We start from the raw sequence: 17,599 nt of genomic DNA on the forward strand, positions 1-17,599 counted from the left end.
AGGCTGCAGCTGACATAAACTCTGTGGTTTCATATTTGTATTATTATGTTATATCAGGTTGCATTTGAATAAAAACAAAATGGCAACTGGACTTTAACCAAACAAGCAATATTCAATCAATCTCGATGTTAGATTACTGGCCTGAAAGAAAATAACTGTTGGTGTTTAACACAAGTTTACGCAACAATATTGACATGACCATAGCAGTCATTCTATTTTGTTATCATACCTGACCAACCAAACACGTTAGCTTTCTTCATCACTTGGCATCCATATACTTTTACAGCAATCTTGTGCTCTAAAAATATTAGTGTGTCGAATTTCTAGAACTTAACCTGGCAACTACAATCTTTTGGCTGCCGAATTGTATGGCCTACCAGTATGACCTTTTACTAATAATATAACATAGGGGTAAAACTCAAGTACTCTGTATTATTTTCAAAAATCTAATTTATATAGAGAAAATCTGACAAAACTGTATATAAAGGGCAAACGCTCCTATAGTGATTAGCTTTGAAAATATTGTGTTCAATATTAATAACTATAGATACAATTACTAATCAGTGGCGGATCCAGATTGTTCATAAGTGGGGGCCCACTGACTGACCTAAGAGGGGGCCCGCGCCAGTCACGCTTCAGTGATTCCCTTTATAAGCAACCAAATTCTTTTCCAATAAATCCGCCTGTGCTAATTAAAACAATTAGAGAAAGTATCATGAGTATGAAGCTTAAAGTTTGAAGACATCAATAACTTTGTCAAACTTATTTTGAATTTTATGAAATGCGCTTCGAACATTTACCAATGCATGAACGGACTTGCTTTATGTGTGAAAGTAAAACTGAAACTGAGGAACATGTACTAATTGATTGCCCGCTTTATGACGATTTAAGGAACGAACTTTATGAATATATAAACAGTGTAGATGAGAACTTTAACATGTTAACGAACCGTGAGAAACTGTCTTTTGTGTTGGGATGTCAAAACGTTAATGTTAACTTATTTACAAATGTGCCAAAACCTCAGTCCTGCAAATCTATTTTAGACAGAAGGAGACGTTTTTTATATCGATAACATTTTTTTTTAAACTGTAAAGTTATTTAAATTTGTTTTAGAAATTTTAATAGTACATGTACATAGTTTTATAAAGTCCTTTTATTGTTTGATGAAATTTTACTTTTTGTCTCTCATAATTCTTTTAAGAATGGCATTAATATATATTTATGTTTTTATGATATATAGAGAATAATACATGGCAAAATCCGTATCATATGTCGTATCATCCCGAGACATCAATATCAGCCCGAGGGCCTTTAGGCCCGAGGGATGATATTGGTCGAGGGTGATACGCCATGTGATACGGATTTTGCCATGTATTATACGCTTTATCATATATTTCAACAGAAGAGTATTATAGTATATGAACTGTTTTCTGATCCAGAGCACTGGGTTACCTTCAGTTCTGCTTTTGTCTTGTTTCAAAGCTTTTAAATAACTGCTCGATTATTTATACGAAGCACCTAGGTTACCTTTCAATCTGTTGTTTTGAAAATATTTTGTTTATTATTGTATATATTTAAGTGTTTTGTATTTTTTATAGTTGCATTGAGTGTGCCAAAATATATGTTGTAAAAACTTGATGTTCGTGACGTCACATACAATATGAAAACTTGATGCACGTGACGTTACATACCAAACAATGACGTCATTCCAAAAAAATACCTATTTTTAGAAAAAAAATTCTTAAGCAAAAAAAAAACCTAAAAAACTGACTTTAGTTAAAAAAAAAAAAAAAAAAAAAAGGTATGCGGTACGGGTTTTACCATGCGATACGGGGTATGCGATACGGGTTTAGCCATGCGATACGGGGTATGCGATACAGGGTAGGTGATACAGACTGGAAAAAAGAACCTTTATTAGATATACAAAATAGCTGTATTTTGTACTAAATATATGATAAATGTAAATATTGTATTGTGTATATTAATGGTGAGACGTTAATAAACTATCTATCTATCTATGAAACTTCGTTAAAACTATGACCTCTATGATATGTGACGTTTTTGTCTAATATCACCATTGTGCTGTTTGGTTGTTCATATGACATATGTATGACTCATAAGCGTCTTAGCAACATATCCTTTATCTATTATATAACATGTATATTTTAGACGAGACAGATAATCATTGAAATCTCGTATTTCCATTTCCGTAGGAAGTTAAAAATAGATGTAAAAATAAATGTGTAGAGAAAGGCCACTCTATCAGGATACAATTGTCATTCATGCAGGTAATTTACATGTAAGTATACTTTTATATTATACATTATGTGATTTATCATACCTGTATAGACTTATCAACAAATAATAAAACATAGGTATCATTTTCGGTTTGTCCTACTTTCAAGTTGTTATAATACATGTAATAGATTGTTTAAGTATATTGTTGGATCATATGTGTACGGTGAATCCACGTCATTTGGTTTTTTTGTTACTTGTGTAAGTTTTCTCATTAACGATCATATCATAAACACATTCCCTACATATACATATCTACATTGTTCGATCATACACTTTAAGTCATTGTGTATTTGAATATTTAAGAGGGGTATTTTTTCGAGACTTTTAATGGTGAAACATTCAAAATTTAAACTTCATTCACGAAAGAAACCATATATTACAGTGAAAGACAAGATTTTGAAGAAAAAACGAATTTAGCATGCAAAGTTCAGAAACAAGAACTAAAATATGTGTACGTGACGAAACAGAAACAGGACTTATTATTTTATCAGATAAGTTATATATAAAACATGTCTCGAAATATCTGTTTTTTATTCCAATATTCATGATGCGCTACCATCACAGGCGCTTTGGTATATGATACAGATATTTCTTTTGGATTATTTTTTTGTTGATTAAAATATTCAATTTTCTATGTTTATACTATATCTATGTCTCACCTAGTATCGAGTGATTTAAATGACTCCGAGAAAGAAAAAAAAAACAATTTTACTATATCCATACAAAGAAACAAATTCGGGTTGATTCTCGGAGCCGTTTAAATCGCTCGAAACTAGGAAATTCAAGTATGATAATTAATGTTCGTTCATTTATATTTCAGATTGAAAAATTATGATACAAACTACGTTAGATATTATAAGAAACATAACCGATATCGTAAACAGAGGAACGTCGACATCTGGTGGCAGCTCTCATGAAAAACCAAGTTATCTGGGATATACCTTTGTATTTGTGATTGGATTTGGTTTTGGTGTGGTGACATATAAAATGTTTTTAGGTAAAAATTCATTGCCACCTTTACCTACTGTGATAAACAATTACATAGATATTTCAGACGATAGTGACAGATCGGACGATAGTGACAAATCGGACGATAGCGACAAAGAGGACGACAGGGATAGAGAGAAAGAAAACAAGAAAGACAAAAGGGAAGCAGACGACTCCTAAAAGTTGAAGTCATCAGTTATCATCATTCGTCAAAGCTCGGCCGATGTCGTTCGATCATCTAACGAGAATAGAAATAAGGTAGACGATTCACCCGTGGAAAGCCGCGATTGCAGTTATCATCAGAAAATTAAGAATTCTTATGATTAAATCTTATAATGTCACATTATTTATACCTTCGTTGAAATAAATGTGAAGAACATTATTTGTCAATTTGAATTTATCAACCACAGTGGAACATAGTTTTCTAAATTCTCCAAGCATGCAAGCAGATACTTTGGTTTTTCCATTTGAATGGTTTTACACTAGTAATATTGGGGTCCCGTTATAGCTTGCTATTCGGTTAGTTCGAGATTACTCTGACGTCCAACGGCTGTTTTGCCAATCAAGCTGACGGCCCCATCTTGTCTGGTAAAACAGCTCTGACGTCCATGAAATTCTATGTTCAGATACAAAAAAATAAGATTTCCTTATATTTCAATGTTCTAAAATGAAAATAATATGTAAACTTATATTTTCTCATAAAAATATGCTTACAAACGACCGAATTTATCATCGGTACTTTGCCGCAAACAAATAAAACAAAATACACAAAAGCGCGCCATTTTTCAGTTGACGTCGGCCGACGCAAAAAGTCCAATTTTCGGCGTAGGACTACTGAGCGCCGCCGAATCACATTTTGGCATAAAAGGCACATCCGGTTGTCCTACTGTGTCTTATATAAGAAAGCAAGATTTTGATTGCGGGTTGATAGCTAGTGTATTTTTCGTATATTCTAATATGTTTTACTCATTTCAAACGAATTTGCCTGTTGTTCACCACTGCCGGTGAATTTGCCTCAAATACCATGGTATTTGCCATTTTGGATATTCCTTTTTAGCTCACCTGACCTGAAAGGTCAAGTGAGCTTTTCTCATCCCTTGGCGTCCGTCGTCCGTCGTCCGTAAACTTTTACAAAAATCTTCTCCTCTGAAACTACTGGGCCAAATTTAACAAAACTTGGCCACAATCATCCTTGGGGTATCTAGTTTAAAAAATGTGTCCGGAGACCTAGCCATCAAACCAAGATGGCCGCCATGGCTAAAAATAGAACATAGGGGTAAAATGTATATTTTGGCTTATATCTTTGAAACCAAACCATTTAGAGCAAATCTGACATGGGGTGAAATTGTTGATCAGGTCAAGATCTATCTGCCCCGAAATTTTCAGATGATCCGACAACCCGTTGTTAGGTTGCTGCCCATGAATTGGTTATTTTAAGGAAATTTTGCAAGTTTTGGTTATTATCTTGAATACTATTATAGATAGAGATAAACTGTAAACAGCAATAATGTTCAGCAAAGTAAAACCTACAAATAAGTCAACATGACCAAAATTGTCAGTTAACCCCTTAAGGAGTTATTGTTCTTTATAGTCAATTTTTAACAAATTTTCGTCAGTTTTTGTACCTTGTACAAAAATCTTCTTCTCTGAAACTACATGGCCAAATTAAACCAAACTTGGCCATAATTATCATTGTGGTATATAGTTTAAAAAATGTGTTGGATGACACCGCCTACGAAACAAAATGGCCGATATGGCTAAAATTAGAACATAGTGGTAAAATGCAGTTTTTGATTTATATCTTTAAAAACTAAGACATTTAGGGCAAATCTTTTAGATTTAAATTTACATCACAATACGATCTATCCCCTCGCAAATTTTCAGATGAATCTGACAACTCGTTGTTGGGTTGCTGCCCTAAAATTGGTAATTTTAAGGAAATTTTGCAGTTTTTGGTTATTATCTCGAATACTATTATAGAAAGAGATAAACTGTAAATAGCAATTTTGTTCAGCAAAGTAGGATCTACAAATAAGTCAACATGATAAAAATTGTAAGGAGTTATTGCCCTTTATAGTCAATTTTTAACAAACTTTTCGTCATTTTTTTGTAACTTGTACAAAAATCTTCTTTTTCTAAAACTATGGGCCATATTAAAGTAAAACTAAACGTGGCCACAATCATTACTATGGTATCTATTTAAAAAAAAAAGTGTCTAATGACCCCAACTACCAACCAAGATGACCGACATCAGTAAATACAGTAACAGGTGAGCGACACAGGCTCTCAGTTGAGAGCCTCTAGTTTACCCTCGCGAGCATCTTCCCGCCAAAAGATTTCGAATATGACGTTACATAATGAAAGCGAGATAACGCGTATTAGTACAATAACATGTATATCAACCAATAAAGAAACCAAGGACGAGTTTAACCTGAAAGCTATTGTAAGCGGCCGAGAAAACTATTTAATTGGAAAAAAATGAGTGTGTTGTAACACAGTGTTATGATTAAGTTACCAAAGAATCAATATCAAACTTATAAGTAAAAAAGAAAACCTTGCGGCATTGAAAACGACATTGCCAAAAAAAAAGAGAGGAAAAGACCAAAGCAACAGTATATATAGAGCAACACGCACCCAACCATAAACCGTGGGTATCTAAGGTGCTCAAGAATGGTACATATGTGACATCCGTGTTTTTTTGTACTGGTATGGATAGTAAACCCCACATTGACAAAAACAAGTGCCTGTGTTTAGCTAGCTATAAAACACGGTTCTATGCACCCTTTTCTACATAAGGAATATGACAGTTGTTGTTCATTCGTTTGATTTGTTTCGTCATTTGATTTTGCCATTGGTTTGGGTTTTTCCGTTTTTAATTTTGCTCGGAGTTTTTGTGATTTTATTTTGTACATAATTTCAAAATCTGGCGCCTTATCTACTCCTGGGTAAAGGACGTCTTATCGTAATAGAACAGGGAGATAATTTAAAAGGTAATTTTCAGTTATTTCATATTAAAAGTCATTGTGTCATAAACACACTGTGTCAAATCACATTATTGCGAACATATGACAAATGGTTCAATCATAAAAGTGATAACTAATTAGAATACTTTAACCGTGTTTGCAAGTCTCAGGGCTCGAGATGGGCGTGTTGCCTAAAAATTGCACTGAATAAAATGGGAGATAATCATGATAATCTATGATTTTCCTGCAAACCAGATGAGTGATGTCTTATGTGCTAAATTTCTCACTTTAAAAGTGATTGCCATTTTAAATGTGATTTCTTTCATAAGTGGGATTGTATAGTATAGACAATAGACAATATTTATTAGCTTAAACTCAATTACATAATGTATTTATAAAAAGAATGAAATTCTTTTAATAAATTTAATAGAAGAGTATTCACTCAGTATTCATAATTTTTTTATAGACTATGCTCATGCACAGGTGCTTGGATATATGATACAGATTTTTTTCTTTTTTTCTTTCTTATTTAAATATTCAATTTTCTATATTTATGATATATATATATATCTTTCACTTCTGTGCATGCCCTCATAGAATGGGTATTTTCTCTAAGTTTTTAAAATCAATTGAAACTAAGAGAGACATGCACAGAAGTAATGGAAGTGATAGATACATAATACAAATATAGAACATTGAATATTTTAATAATAAAAAAAAAAATAAAAGAATTCTGTATCATACATTGTATCCCCAAGTGCCTGTGTGCTCATGGTGATAATGATTAATTGCTGAATTATGAAGTAAATATGTTTTAAAGCATGTACAAGCATGATCAGAAAATAAACATATATATATATATTCAAAACAACCCTTTCCTTATTTTTGACATGCAAAACTATTTATATATATATATTCATATTCTTTTTTTTTCACGCTTTAAATCATAATGATTGCGTTCATGCCTATAACATGTATAAATAATATATACTCACTATAATCTACAATAACTTTGGGGATGAAAATGGGTAATGTGTCAAAAGACAACTTCCCAACCAAAGAGCAGAATTTGTTTAAAACTTTAAAATATGTCACCAATTTCCATACAACAACCAAAATCATATCAGAAGTATAAAGCTGTTATTCAGATACAAATTACTTTGAATTGATGATTTTAACCCCATCATTTAAAACAAATTGAGAGATTTTTTTGGGTCAAATACCGTTGTATTGGTTTGTTTTTAAATAAACAAAAATATGTCTTTGTTTGGAATTCTTATTTCAATATTTTTTAGAAACTACTTTTTTTAGTCTTTCTAGTTTTACTCAGAAAGTATAGATACTGATACCGAATAATTATACTGCCATTGCATTTTCTCTGAAAAATATTTTTTTTGGAATTTAATTTCACAAGTTGAATAAATTTATTTTGAAAACTTGTTTGTATAACTTCAATATTATGAAGCTCCAATTAATGATTATATGCTTCTTTTTCAGATTTCTAACATAAATGTATACTGGTAAATATTTTTTTTTATATTTTGAGAGTATGGATTGTGAAGAAAATAAACTGTGCCTGGGCATAGATCTTGGAACTACTTCAGTGAAGACATGCTTAATTGGGGGAGATAATATGGAAATATTACACTCAATATCAAAACCTAGTCATGCAGATATCCAAAGTGATTTAGGAACAAAAGGTTCAGAGCAAGATCCAATTCTAATCTTAAAAACATTAAAACAATGCTTAGAATCAATTCCAGCAACACAAAAACAGTTAATCAATACAATATGCATTACAGGACAAATGCATGGTGTGATTTTGTGGTCAGATCAAGCAGTTAAACAAAATTTTGGTAAAATCTTTGAGGATATAGAGGGAAATAACTCTAGCAAAGAAACTAGCAATTTGTATACATGGCAAGATCAGAGATGTTCTTCAGAATTTTTGTCATCTCTTCCAAAACCTGACTCTCACCTACCACTGTCAACAGGATATGGATGTGCCACTATGATATGGTTGAGTAAGCATCAGCCAGACATTCTGAGTAGATTTGGGAATAGTGGTACAGTAATGGATTTCCTAGTTGCAGGGTTGTGTGGACTGGATAAACCAATTACATCAGTACAGCTGGCAGCAAGTTGGGGATATTTCAACACCAAAGAAATGTCTTGGAACTTTTCACAGTAGGTACATGCACATACATCAATTGAAAAAAATATAGATTTTAAAATTTGGAAGTTAAGATATATTGAGGGGGTAGGAGAGGTCCTGATCTTGAAATCCGGGGCTTAAAAACAAGAAATCATGAAATCATGGGCTTAAAAGAATACAAAATCTGGAGGTCCTGAACTTAGAAAAAAGAATTCCTGCAATCTTATTGAAATAAGTTCTCATCACTTGCTTCTCAATATTTTATATGTTGCCACATGGTGACATATAAAAAATCGAGGAGCAAGTGATGAGAACTTATTTTAATAAGATTGAAATTCCCGGATCCCAAAAGGGTTAATCCCGAAATCCCAAGCTTAAAAACACCCGATCCCATCCCCCCTCATATATATATATATGTAATTGCAAACAATGTTCAATCATATATTTAGGTGACCTAAAAAGGAAAGCAGATTTTTATCCTCAAAATTCCATATTCAACAATGTAATTAAAGTAAGATAGGAGGTCTTACTTTTTTATTTTCAGTCAGGGTAAACTTATTGAACCAAACTCTAAGGCATTCTAGCTTATTTAATTGTTCCACTGACTGAGATTTTACTACACATAAAAAGTGAACAAAAAATTAAGACAATCAACTAATTTAATCTCTGTTACATTTTCTTTCAATACAACTTTCTTAAACACAGGAACTTTTTTGAAATCCATTAAAAGAATATACAAAATTATATAAGATGAAAGCTATTCAATTATACTAATAAATCATCAAAACATCCTTGTTGCCATAACAACTTTGTAATCACCTTCAAGTTCTCCGTAATCTTTATAAAAGCTATAGAACAACTTGTTTTCCCTTTTTTTTCTCCTTTATTATTACATGTTTTTTTGAAATCTGAATTCCTATTGTATTATTAGGTTAACAGAGTGTGGATTGCATGTAGACCTGTTACCGTATGTTGTCTGTCCTGGTCATAAAGCAGGTACTTTACAACAGGTGTGGTGTGGTATCAGTCCAGGTGTAACTGTTCTAGCAGCTCTTGGTGATGTACAGTGTGCTGTGTATTCTGTTCTCAAGTCACAACAAGATGCAGGTTGTTGGTTCAAATATTTGTAGTCTATTGACCCAAGATATGATTTACTACTCTAAGTGTAGCATTTATTAAAAAAAGACTCTCAGTATACTTACTACAACATAAAGCCTTAAAAGTATGATATGACCATGATACAACAATTCAGTTGACACATATTATTTTTTTTTCTGGAGTGGAGAAACTATAAGTACAGCTTATTTTGATAAAAAAAAAAATGAATTATCTCCCTTGTTGTCACTGAATTTCAAACAATCTTCTACTTGGTATGCAAGATGCTAACATAATTTTGGCAAGCTTTTTGTTTTATTCAATCAGTTAGTTGGACACATTTTCTTAGCCAAAACTGACCATAATTGACCGCCTGGTTCCTTAAAAAGTTTATGCTACAAAAGGTTGTTTTGGTGATTGAAAATTATAAATGGAAAATACATATCTTTCAATATAAAAAGAGCAAATATAAACTAAAAACGAAAAAATAAGTGAACATGTACTCCTCTACATTTCTTTAATTCTTTATAAAACAAATGATTTGAGACTTTTACAAATGTTTTCATAAGTTGCTGACTGGGTATAAATTGGCAGGGATAGTCTATATTAAGTTAGTATAGAATTTCCCTGGAGGTTGTAAAGATACCATGGACACAAAATATTGTTATTCATTATAATGTTTTGTAACTTTGTGTTTTTCAGTACTAAATATCAGTACATCATGTCAGCTTGCTTTTCCTGTTAGAAATGATGAGTTACTTCCCTTGACAGCAGACAGTAAATGCCCAGTACAGTACTTTCCATATTTTGAAGATAGTTACTTAGCAATAGCTGCAAGTCTGAATGGTGGAAATGTATTGGCTAATTTTGTTTCCATGCTTCAAGGATGGATGAAATGTTTTGGTATGATATAAATGAGCCAAGATTTAAAAAAAACATAAAAGTGCAACTATAGTATGAGTGCAACACATCATGATTTACTGGGTCCTTTTTCTGTGCATTTGGATACTGTAAATTCAGAAATTATTGCGTGCATTTATTATTGCAATTTCGTCATTTTATACTTATATGCGATTTTAATTTTTACGATTTTGTAAAAAATCCTGTGTAATTCATATAGAATATTTCAAAATGCGAGTTACAATTATTGCGTTTACAACTTGGTCACATTTTTCGCAATAATTAAAACCTCGCATTAATTTCTGAATTAACAGTATTCAGTTTGTACTTATTTAAATTTCATGCTACAGTGAACAAGTGGACAAGTAGTGTATTGACTTTGTTATATGACTAGACATTTCCTGTTTTTCATAAATAAAGTCAGTTCTTGTTTTTTGGCTTGTTTTCTATGTACTTTTTCTCTTTTTGTTTTTGGTGTACAATTTTTGTATTTGTTTTAGTAAGCTTATTGAATATTTCAACTTATGAAAGTTAGCCACTGCTAATCTTTATATGACATTGATAAAGCAGGGAGCCGAATATAAAAACGAAGATATGATATGATTGCCAATGAGACAACTCTCCACAAGAGACCAAAATGACACAGAAATTAACAACTATAGGTTACTGTATGGCCTTCAAAATTATGTGCAAATATAAAAAAGAAGATATGGTATGATTGCCAATGAGACAAATCTCCACAAGAGACCAAATGACACAGAAATTATCAACTATAGGTTACTGTATGGCCTTCAAATTATGAGCAAAGCCCATACCCCATAGTCAGCTATAACGAAATGGCCCCTAAATGACAAAGGTAGAACAATTCTAAAGTATATTCTTACACCTACACCATTTATTTTTCTAGTGCACAGTTATTAAAAGTAGTGTTGTCAATAGTTAAAGGGTTAATATGTTTAATTTCAGGTTGTAATATAGAAGACGATAAAGTATGGGACACTCTAATGGACCTATCTATCAATAAGACAAATTCACAAACAATGAAAGTCACACCGACACTTTTTGGAGAAAGACTTGATCCACAGCTGGCAGCAACTATTAGTGGTATCAGTCCTGACAATCTTGATCTAGGAACTTTATTTAGATCAATATGTTGTGGCCTATTAGATAATGTGTCAAATATGATGCCAGTTTCTTTTTTGGAGAAAAATAGTATAAACAAGTTAATTGGGTCAGGATCCTTGCTTTCAAGAAATGAGGTCATGAGACAGGAAGTAATAAAGCATTATGGGAAGTTGACAGTAGAATTTGGCAATAGTTGTGACTCTGCAACTGGTGCTGCTATGTATGCAGTTAGATACTGCAGAGAACATAAATGATAAATGAATTATTCATAACTGTCAAACAATTATTCTATTCTGTGCATTCCCAATGTTATTTTTTTATTTTGTTTATTCAAGTGCAATATTTAAAATATAATCAGTACTGGAGACATTTTCTTATCTAATTTCAGCCAGTGCTATGAACCTATCAGAAGTCTGTCCTCTATTTATAAATATCACCTCAAATTGCATTTTTTGAAAAATTGGCCAGCATCAAAATAATGAATCAAAATGTTTGCATTGACATCCAATTTGATGTTATTTGAAAGAAGAAAAAATAGCCAGCCACAACCACAGGTCGATCATTCATAGGCCTAGTTACTATTAATTACTATTGTTTGTTTTTGGGTTACTGTATCATTGACCTATAACCCATGTCTCCTTTTCTTCATATCTTGTAAATACAAGGTTGGATGGTAGAATAAAGTTTGTTGTTTGTTTTCCGTCTTTACAATATTTCATGAAGTTGCATAAAACTGGATATCAAGTATATATACTATAAATACTTGGAAGATATAAAACCAGAATGTGTCCATAGTACATGTATGGATGCCTCACTGACACCATCATTTTCTTTGATCAGTGGATTGTGAAATTGGGGTAGAAAATCTAATTTGATATTAAAATTAGAAAGATCACATCATAGGAACATCAACTTGAAACTAGAGGCTCTTAAGAGCCTGTGTCGCTCACCTTGGTTTATGTGAATATTAAACAAAGGAAGCAGATGGATTCATGACAAAATTGTGTTTTGGTGATGGTGATGTGTTTGTAAATCTTACTGTAATAAACTGTCTTGCTGCTTACAATTATCTCTATCTATAATGAACTTGGCCCAGTAGTTTCAGTGGAAAATGTTAATAAAAATTTACCAATTTTATGAAAAGTGTTAAACATTGACTATAAAGGACAATTACTCCTTAGGGGGTCAATTGACCATTTTGGTTATGTTGACTTATTTGTCAATCCTACTTTGCTGAACATTATTGATGTTTACAGTTTATCTCTATCTATAATAATATTCAAGATAATAACAAAAAACAGCAACATTTCCTTAAAATTACCAATTCAGGGGCAGCAACCCAACAAAGGGTTGTCCGATTCGTCTGAAAATATCAGGGCAGATAGATCTTGACCTGATAAACAATTAAACCCCTGTCAGATTTGCTCTAAATGTTTTGGTTTTTGAGTTATAAGCCAAAAACTGCATTTTACCCCTATGTTCTATTTTTAGCCATGGCGGCCATCTTGGTTGGTTGACCGATTCAAGCCACACATTTTTTAAACTAGATACCCCAATAATGATTGTGGCCAAGTTTGGATTGATTTGGCCCAGTAGTTTCAGAGAAGAAGATTTTTGTAAAAGATAACTTAGATTTACGAAAAATGGTAAAAAATTGACTATAAAGGGCAATAACTCCTAAAGGGGTCAAATGACCATTTCGGTCATGTTGACTTATTTGTTAATCTTACTTTGATGAACATTATTGCTGTTTACAGTTTATCTCTATCTATAATAATATTCAAGATAATAACCAAAAACAGCAAAATTTCCTTAAAATTACCAATTCAGGGGCAGCAACCCAACAAAGGGTTGTCTGATTCGTCTGAAAATTTCAGGGCAGATAGATCTTGACCTGATAAACAATTAAACCCCATGTCAGATTTGCTCTAAATGCTTTGGTTTTTGAGTTATAAGCCAAAAACTGCATTTTACCCCTATGTTCTATTTTTAGCCGTGGCGGCCATCTTGGTTTGTTGACCGGGTCACCACACATTTTTTAAACTAGATACTCCAATTATGATTGTGGCCAAGTTTGGTTTAATTTGGCCCAGTAGTTTCAGAGGAGAAGATTTTTCTAAAAGCTAACGACGACGGACGACGACGACGGACGACGGACGACGACGACGGACGCCGGACGCCAAGTGATGGGAAAAGCTCACTTGGCCCTTCGGGCCAGGTGAGCTAAAAACTACTTGGACCAGAAAACTTGAACCTGAAGGAAAGAACCAAAGAATGGATGGACACAAGAACAAACGAACAGACCAGAAATCATAATGCCCTTCTACTACCCTAGGTTGGGCATTAAAAGAAACCACCAAAAAACAGGAACACATCAGGCACATCAAGCAGGAAAATATAAGTACACAAAAAATTAAACTGGAACATATCAATTTAAAAAAAAGGAAAATATCAAATAAATTATATGTTTTAACTCATACAAAGACAAAACTAGAGGCTCCAAAGAGCCTGTGTCGCTCACCTTGGTCTATGTGAATATCAAACAAAGGAAGCAGATGGATTCATGACAAAATTGTGTTTTGGTGATGGTGAAGTGTTTGTAAATCTTACTTTACTAAAGTCTTGCTGCAGTGGAAAATGTTAATAAAAATTTACAAATTTTATGAAAATTGTTAAAAATTTACTATAAACATGATAAAGGACAATAACTCCTTAGGGGGTCAATTGACCATTTCGGTCAGGTTGACTTATTTGTAAATCTTACTTTGCTGAACATAATTGCTTTTTACAGTTTATCTGTATCTATAATAATATTCAAGATAATAACCAAAAACAGCAAAATTTCCTTAAAATTACCAATTCAGGGGCAGCAACCCAACAATGGGTTGTCAGATTCATCTGAAAATTACAGGGCAGATAGATCTTGATCTGATAAACAGTTTTACCACCTGTCAGATTTGCTCTAAATGCTTTGGTTTTTGAGGTATAAGCCAAAAACTGCCTTTTACCCCTATGTTCTATTTTAGCTGTGGCGGCCATCTTGATTTGATGGTCCGGTCACTGGACACATTTTTAAAACTAGATACCCCAAAGATGATTGTTGCCAAGTTTGGATTAATTTGGCCAAGTAGTTTCAGAGGAGAAGATTTTTGTAAAAGATAACTAAGATTTACGAAAAATGGTTAAAAATTGACTATAAAGGGCAATAACTCCTAAAGGGGTCAACTGACCATTTCGGTCATGTTGACTTATTTGTAAATCTTACTTTGCTAAACATGATTGCTGTTTACAGTTTATCTCTATCTATAATAATATTCAAGATAATAACCAAAAACAGCAAAATTTCCACAAAATTACCAATTCAGGGGCAGCAACCCAACAACGGGTTGACTGATTCATCTGAAAATTTCAGGGCAGATAGATCTTGACCTGATAAACAGTTTTACTACCTGTCAGATTTGCTCTAAATGCTTTAATTTTTGAGGTATAAGCCAAAAACTGCCTTTTACCCCTATGTTCTATTTTAGCTGTGGCGGCCATCTTGATTTGATGGTCCGGTCAGTGGACACATTTTTAAAACTAGATACCCCAAAGATGATTGTTGCCAAGTTTGGATTAATTTGGCCAAGTAGTTTCAGAGGAGAAGATTTTTGTAAAAGATAACTAAGATTTACGAAAAATGGTTAAAAATTGACTATAAAGGGCAATAACTCCTAAAGGGGTCAACTGACCATTTCGGTCATGTTGACTTATTTGTAAATCCTACTTTGCTAAACATTATTGCTGTTTACAGTTTATCTCTATCTATAATAATATTCAAGATAATAACCAAAAACAGCAAAATTTCCACAAAATTACCAATTCAGGGGCAGCAACCCAACCACGGGTTGACTGATTCATCTGAAAATTTCAGGGCAGATAGATCTTGACCTGATAAACATTTTTACCCCCATGTCAGATTTGCTCTAAATGCTTTGGTTTTTGAGTTATAAGCCAAAAACTGCATTTTACCCCTATGTTCTATTTTTAGCCGTGGCGGCCATCTTGGTTGGTTGACCGGGTCACGCCACACACTTTTTAAACTAGATACCCCAATGATGATTGTGGCCAAGTTTGGTTCAATTTGGCTTAGTTGTTTCAGAGGAGAAGATTTTTGTAAAAGATAACTAAGATTTACGAAAAATGGTTAAAAATTGACTATAAAGGGCAATAACTTCTAAAGGGGTCAACTAACCATTTCAGTCATGTTGACTTATTTGTAAATCCTACTTTGCTAAACATTATTGCTGTTTACAGTTTATCTCTATCTATAATAATATTCAAGATAATAACCAAAAACAGCAAATTTCCACAAAATTACCAATTCAGGGGCAGCAACCCAACAACGGGTTGACTGATTCATCTGAAAATTTCAGGGCAGATAGATCTTGACCTGATAAACAATTTTACTTCATGTCAGATTTCCCCTTAAATGCTTTGGTTTTTGAGTTATAAGCCAAAAACTGCATTTTACCCCTATGTTCTATTTTTAGCCGTGGTGGCCATCTTGGTTGGTTGACCGGGTCACGCCACACATTTTTTAAACTAGATACCCCAATGATGATTGTGGCCAAGTTTGGTTCAATTTGGCCCAGTAGTTTCAGAGGAGAAGATTTTTGTAAAAGTTAACGACGACGGACAACGACGGACGACGGACGACGACGACGGACGACGGACGCCAAGTGATGGGAAAAGCTCACTTGGCCCTTCGGGCCAGGTGAGCTAAAAATGGAACATTACAAGTGAGGGGTTTCATCAATGCATTATTGAAAATAAAAACTAAAGTAAGAAAAGTATTTTATTATGACCAATTATTTTTTTATGCAAAATAAACTGTAAAACTGTAAATAAATCAGTCTTAATAAATATACAAATAACAAATTAAATACAAAATTATATGACAGTATGTACACAAGGTGTAAAAGACTATGACGCCTTTGTCAAATAGAGTGACCCTACCTAAAAAGCACTATGTGAAATTATCTTTAATTTTATTAAGTAAAGACTAATATTGTTTGTGTCTGTGAAGAAATAATATCAAAAATGTACATCATAAAAAAAATGTTGAGGACATCATGGTTATATGCCAAAATTATGTCTATGAGCTGATAAACAAAATACTTTCAGCCAATCAAAAGACAATTCAATCATGTACTTCCAAAATTATTTTTTTTACTAAATATCACCGTTGAACAATTATCTGTTATATACAAAATACACAGATAAACTGACACATAATAATGCAGTGAAATGTGGAATCAAAAATCAGATTTTAATTATAATTCATAAGCATCTTTAAATTTCAGCATTTGTCACACATAAGTAAGATTTTCAATTCCGGAGGAATTTCAGATATGTGTAATCAAAATAATTTCAAATTCTGTATATTGCTTACCACAAATCAAGTGTTGCACCATAGTTATGTATTATCAGTACATTACATTCCAAAGGAAATTCATGACAAAAAGTAATGACTCAAATAAATTTGGCTTGTTTTATTTTCGCAAAATATTTACTTTGACCCTTCGATATTAATATATAGAAAATTAATGTGATTAAAAATGGGAGTTATCTCCCTGTAATGTTAAGTACCACCTAAATTTGGTGGGAATCAGTTGCAAGTTGTATGCTGTTGTTTAAGGTGGTACCTAACACTACAGAAAGATAACTCTGTAGAATCATCTTAATGTTTTAATTATGTTATATTGTTAAGGGAATATTATATAATAAGCTTCTCGATGATCAAAATCAGTGTTTGTCGAATTTCTATATAACCAGTATTATATTTCTGACAAAACGGTTGGTTCAAAATTTTTTTTTTATATTTTTGTCAAAGGGTCAAAGAAAATAATTTGACCAAATTTTATGAAAATTAAACGAGCCAAATTAATTTTAGTGAAAGTGGTACCACCTTAATTTGCCATGATTTGTGGAAAATAGCCTCTACAGAGTAACAAACCTTCCTAATTAGTTCAGATTTGAATTAATATAAAATAAACTATTCACCTAACATATTCTAACCAGTGTAATACGATCA

At 32.6% G+C, this 17,599-nt stretch overlaps 1 protein-coding gene and 1 long non-coding RNA gene across 4 annotated transcripts; both read left to right on the plus strand.

The window, feature by feature from the left end:
- The first annotated feature begins 2,103 nt into the window (after positions 1-2,103).
- LOC134728191 (uncharacterized) lies at positions 2,104-3,664 on the plus strand. The gene is made up of 2 exons (XR_010108778.1): positions 2,104-2,299; positions 3,119-3,664. It is a non-coding gene; the product is annotated as an uncharacterized LOC134728191 (long non-coding RNA).
- Positions 3,665-5,001: 1,337 nt separating this feature from the next.
- On the plus strand, positions 5,002-12,133 carry LOC134728190 (sedoheptulokinase-like). 3 transcript variants are annotated; one of them, XM_063592689.1, is made up of 5 exons: positions 5,002-5,728; positions 7,795-8,435; positions 9,335-9,510; positions 10,201-10,401; positions 11,365-12,133. In XM_063592689.1, the coding sequence occupies exons 1-5, from the start codon at positions 5,630-5,632 to the stop codon at positions 11,775-11,777; spliced, it is 1,530 nt and encodes a 509-aa protein (XP_063448759.1). In that variant the 5' UTR covers positions 5,002-5,629; the 3' UTR covers positions 11,778-12,133. The 3 variants fall into 3 exon arrangements, with proteins under 3 accessions (XP_063448759.1, XP_063448761.1, XP_063448760.1); XM_063592691.1 differs by lacking the exon at positions 5,002-5,728 and adding an exon at positions 5,783-6,275 and having other exon boundaries at positions 11,365-12,132; XM_063592690.1 differs by lacking the exon at positions 5,002-5,728 and adding an exon at positions 6,284-6,542.
- The last annotated feature ends 5,466 nt before the right edge of the window (positions 12,134-17,599 follow it).

This window comes from Mytilus trossulus, chromosome 8, assembly GCF_036588685.1.
Source record: "Mytilus trossulus isolate FHL-02 chromosome 8, PNRI_Mtr1.1.1.hap1, whole genome shotgun sequence".
NCBI classification, from domain to species: domain Eukaryota; kingdom Metazoa; phylum Mollusca; class Bivalvia; order Mytilida; family Mytilidae; genus Mytilus; species Mytilus trossulus.

Bases quoted from the DNA above. Each gene is read 5' to 3' on its own strand.
- LOC134728190 (XM_063592689.1), top strand. From the start codon at position 5,630: ATGACGTTACATAATGAAAGCGAGATAACGCGTATTAGTACAATAACA. The intron at 5,729-7,794 runs GTAAGCGGCCGA...TTATATTTTGAG, and splicing joins AGTTTAACCTGAAAGCTATT to AGTATGGATTGTGAAGAAAA. The intron at 9,511-10,200 runs GTTGTTGGTTCA...TGTGTTTTTCAG, and splicing joins CAAGTCACAACAAGATGCAG to TACTAAATATCAGTACATCA.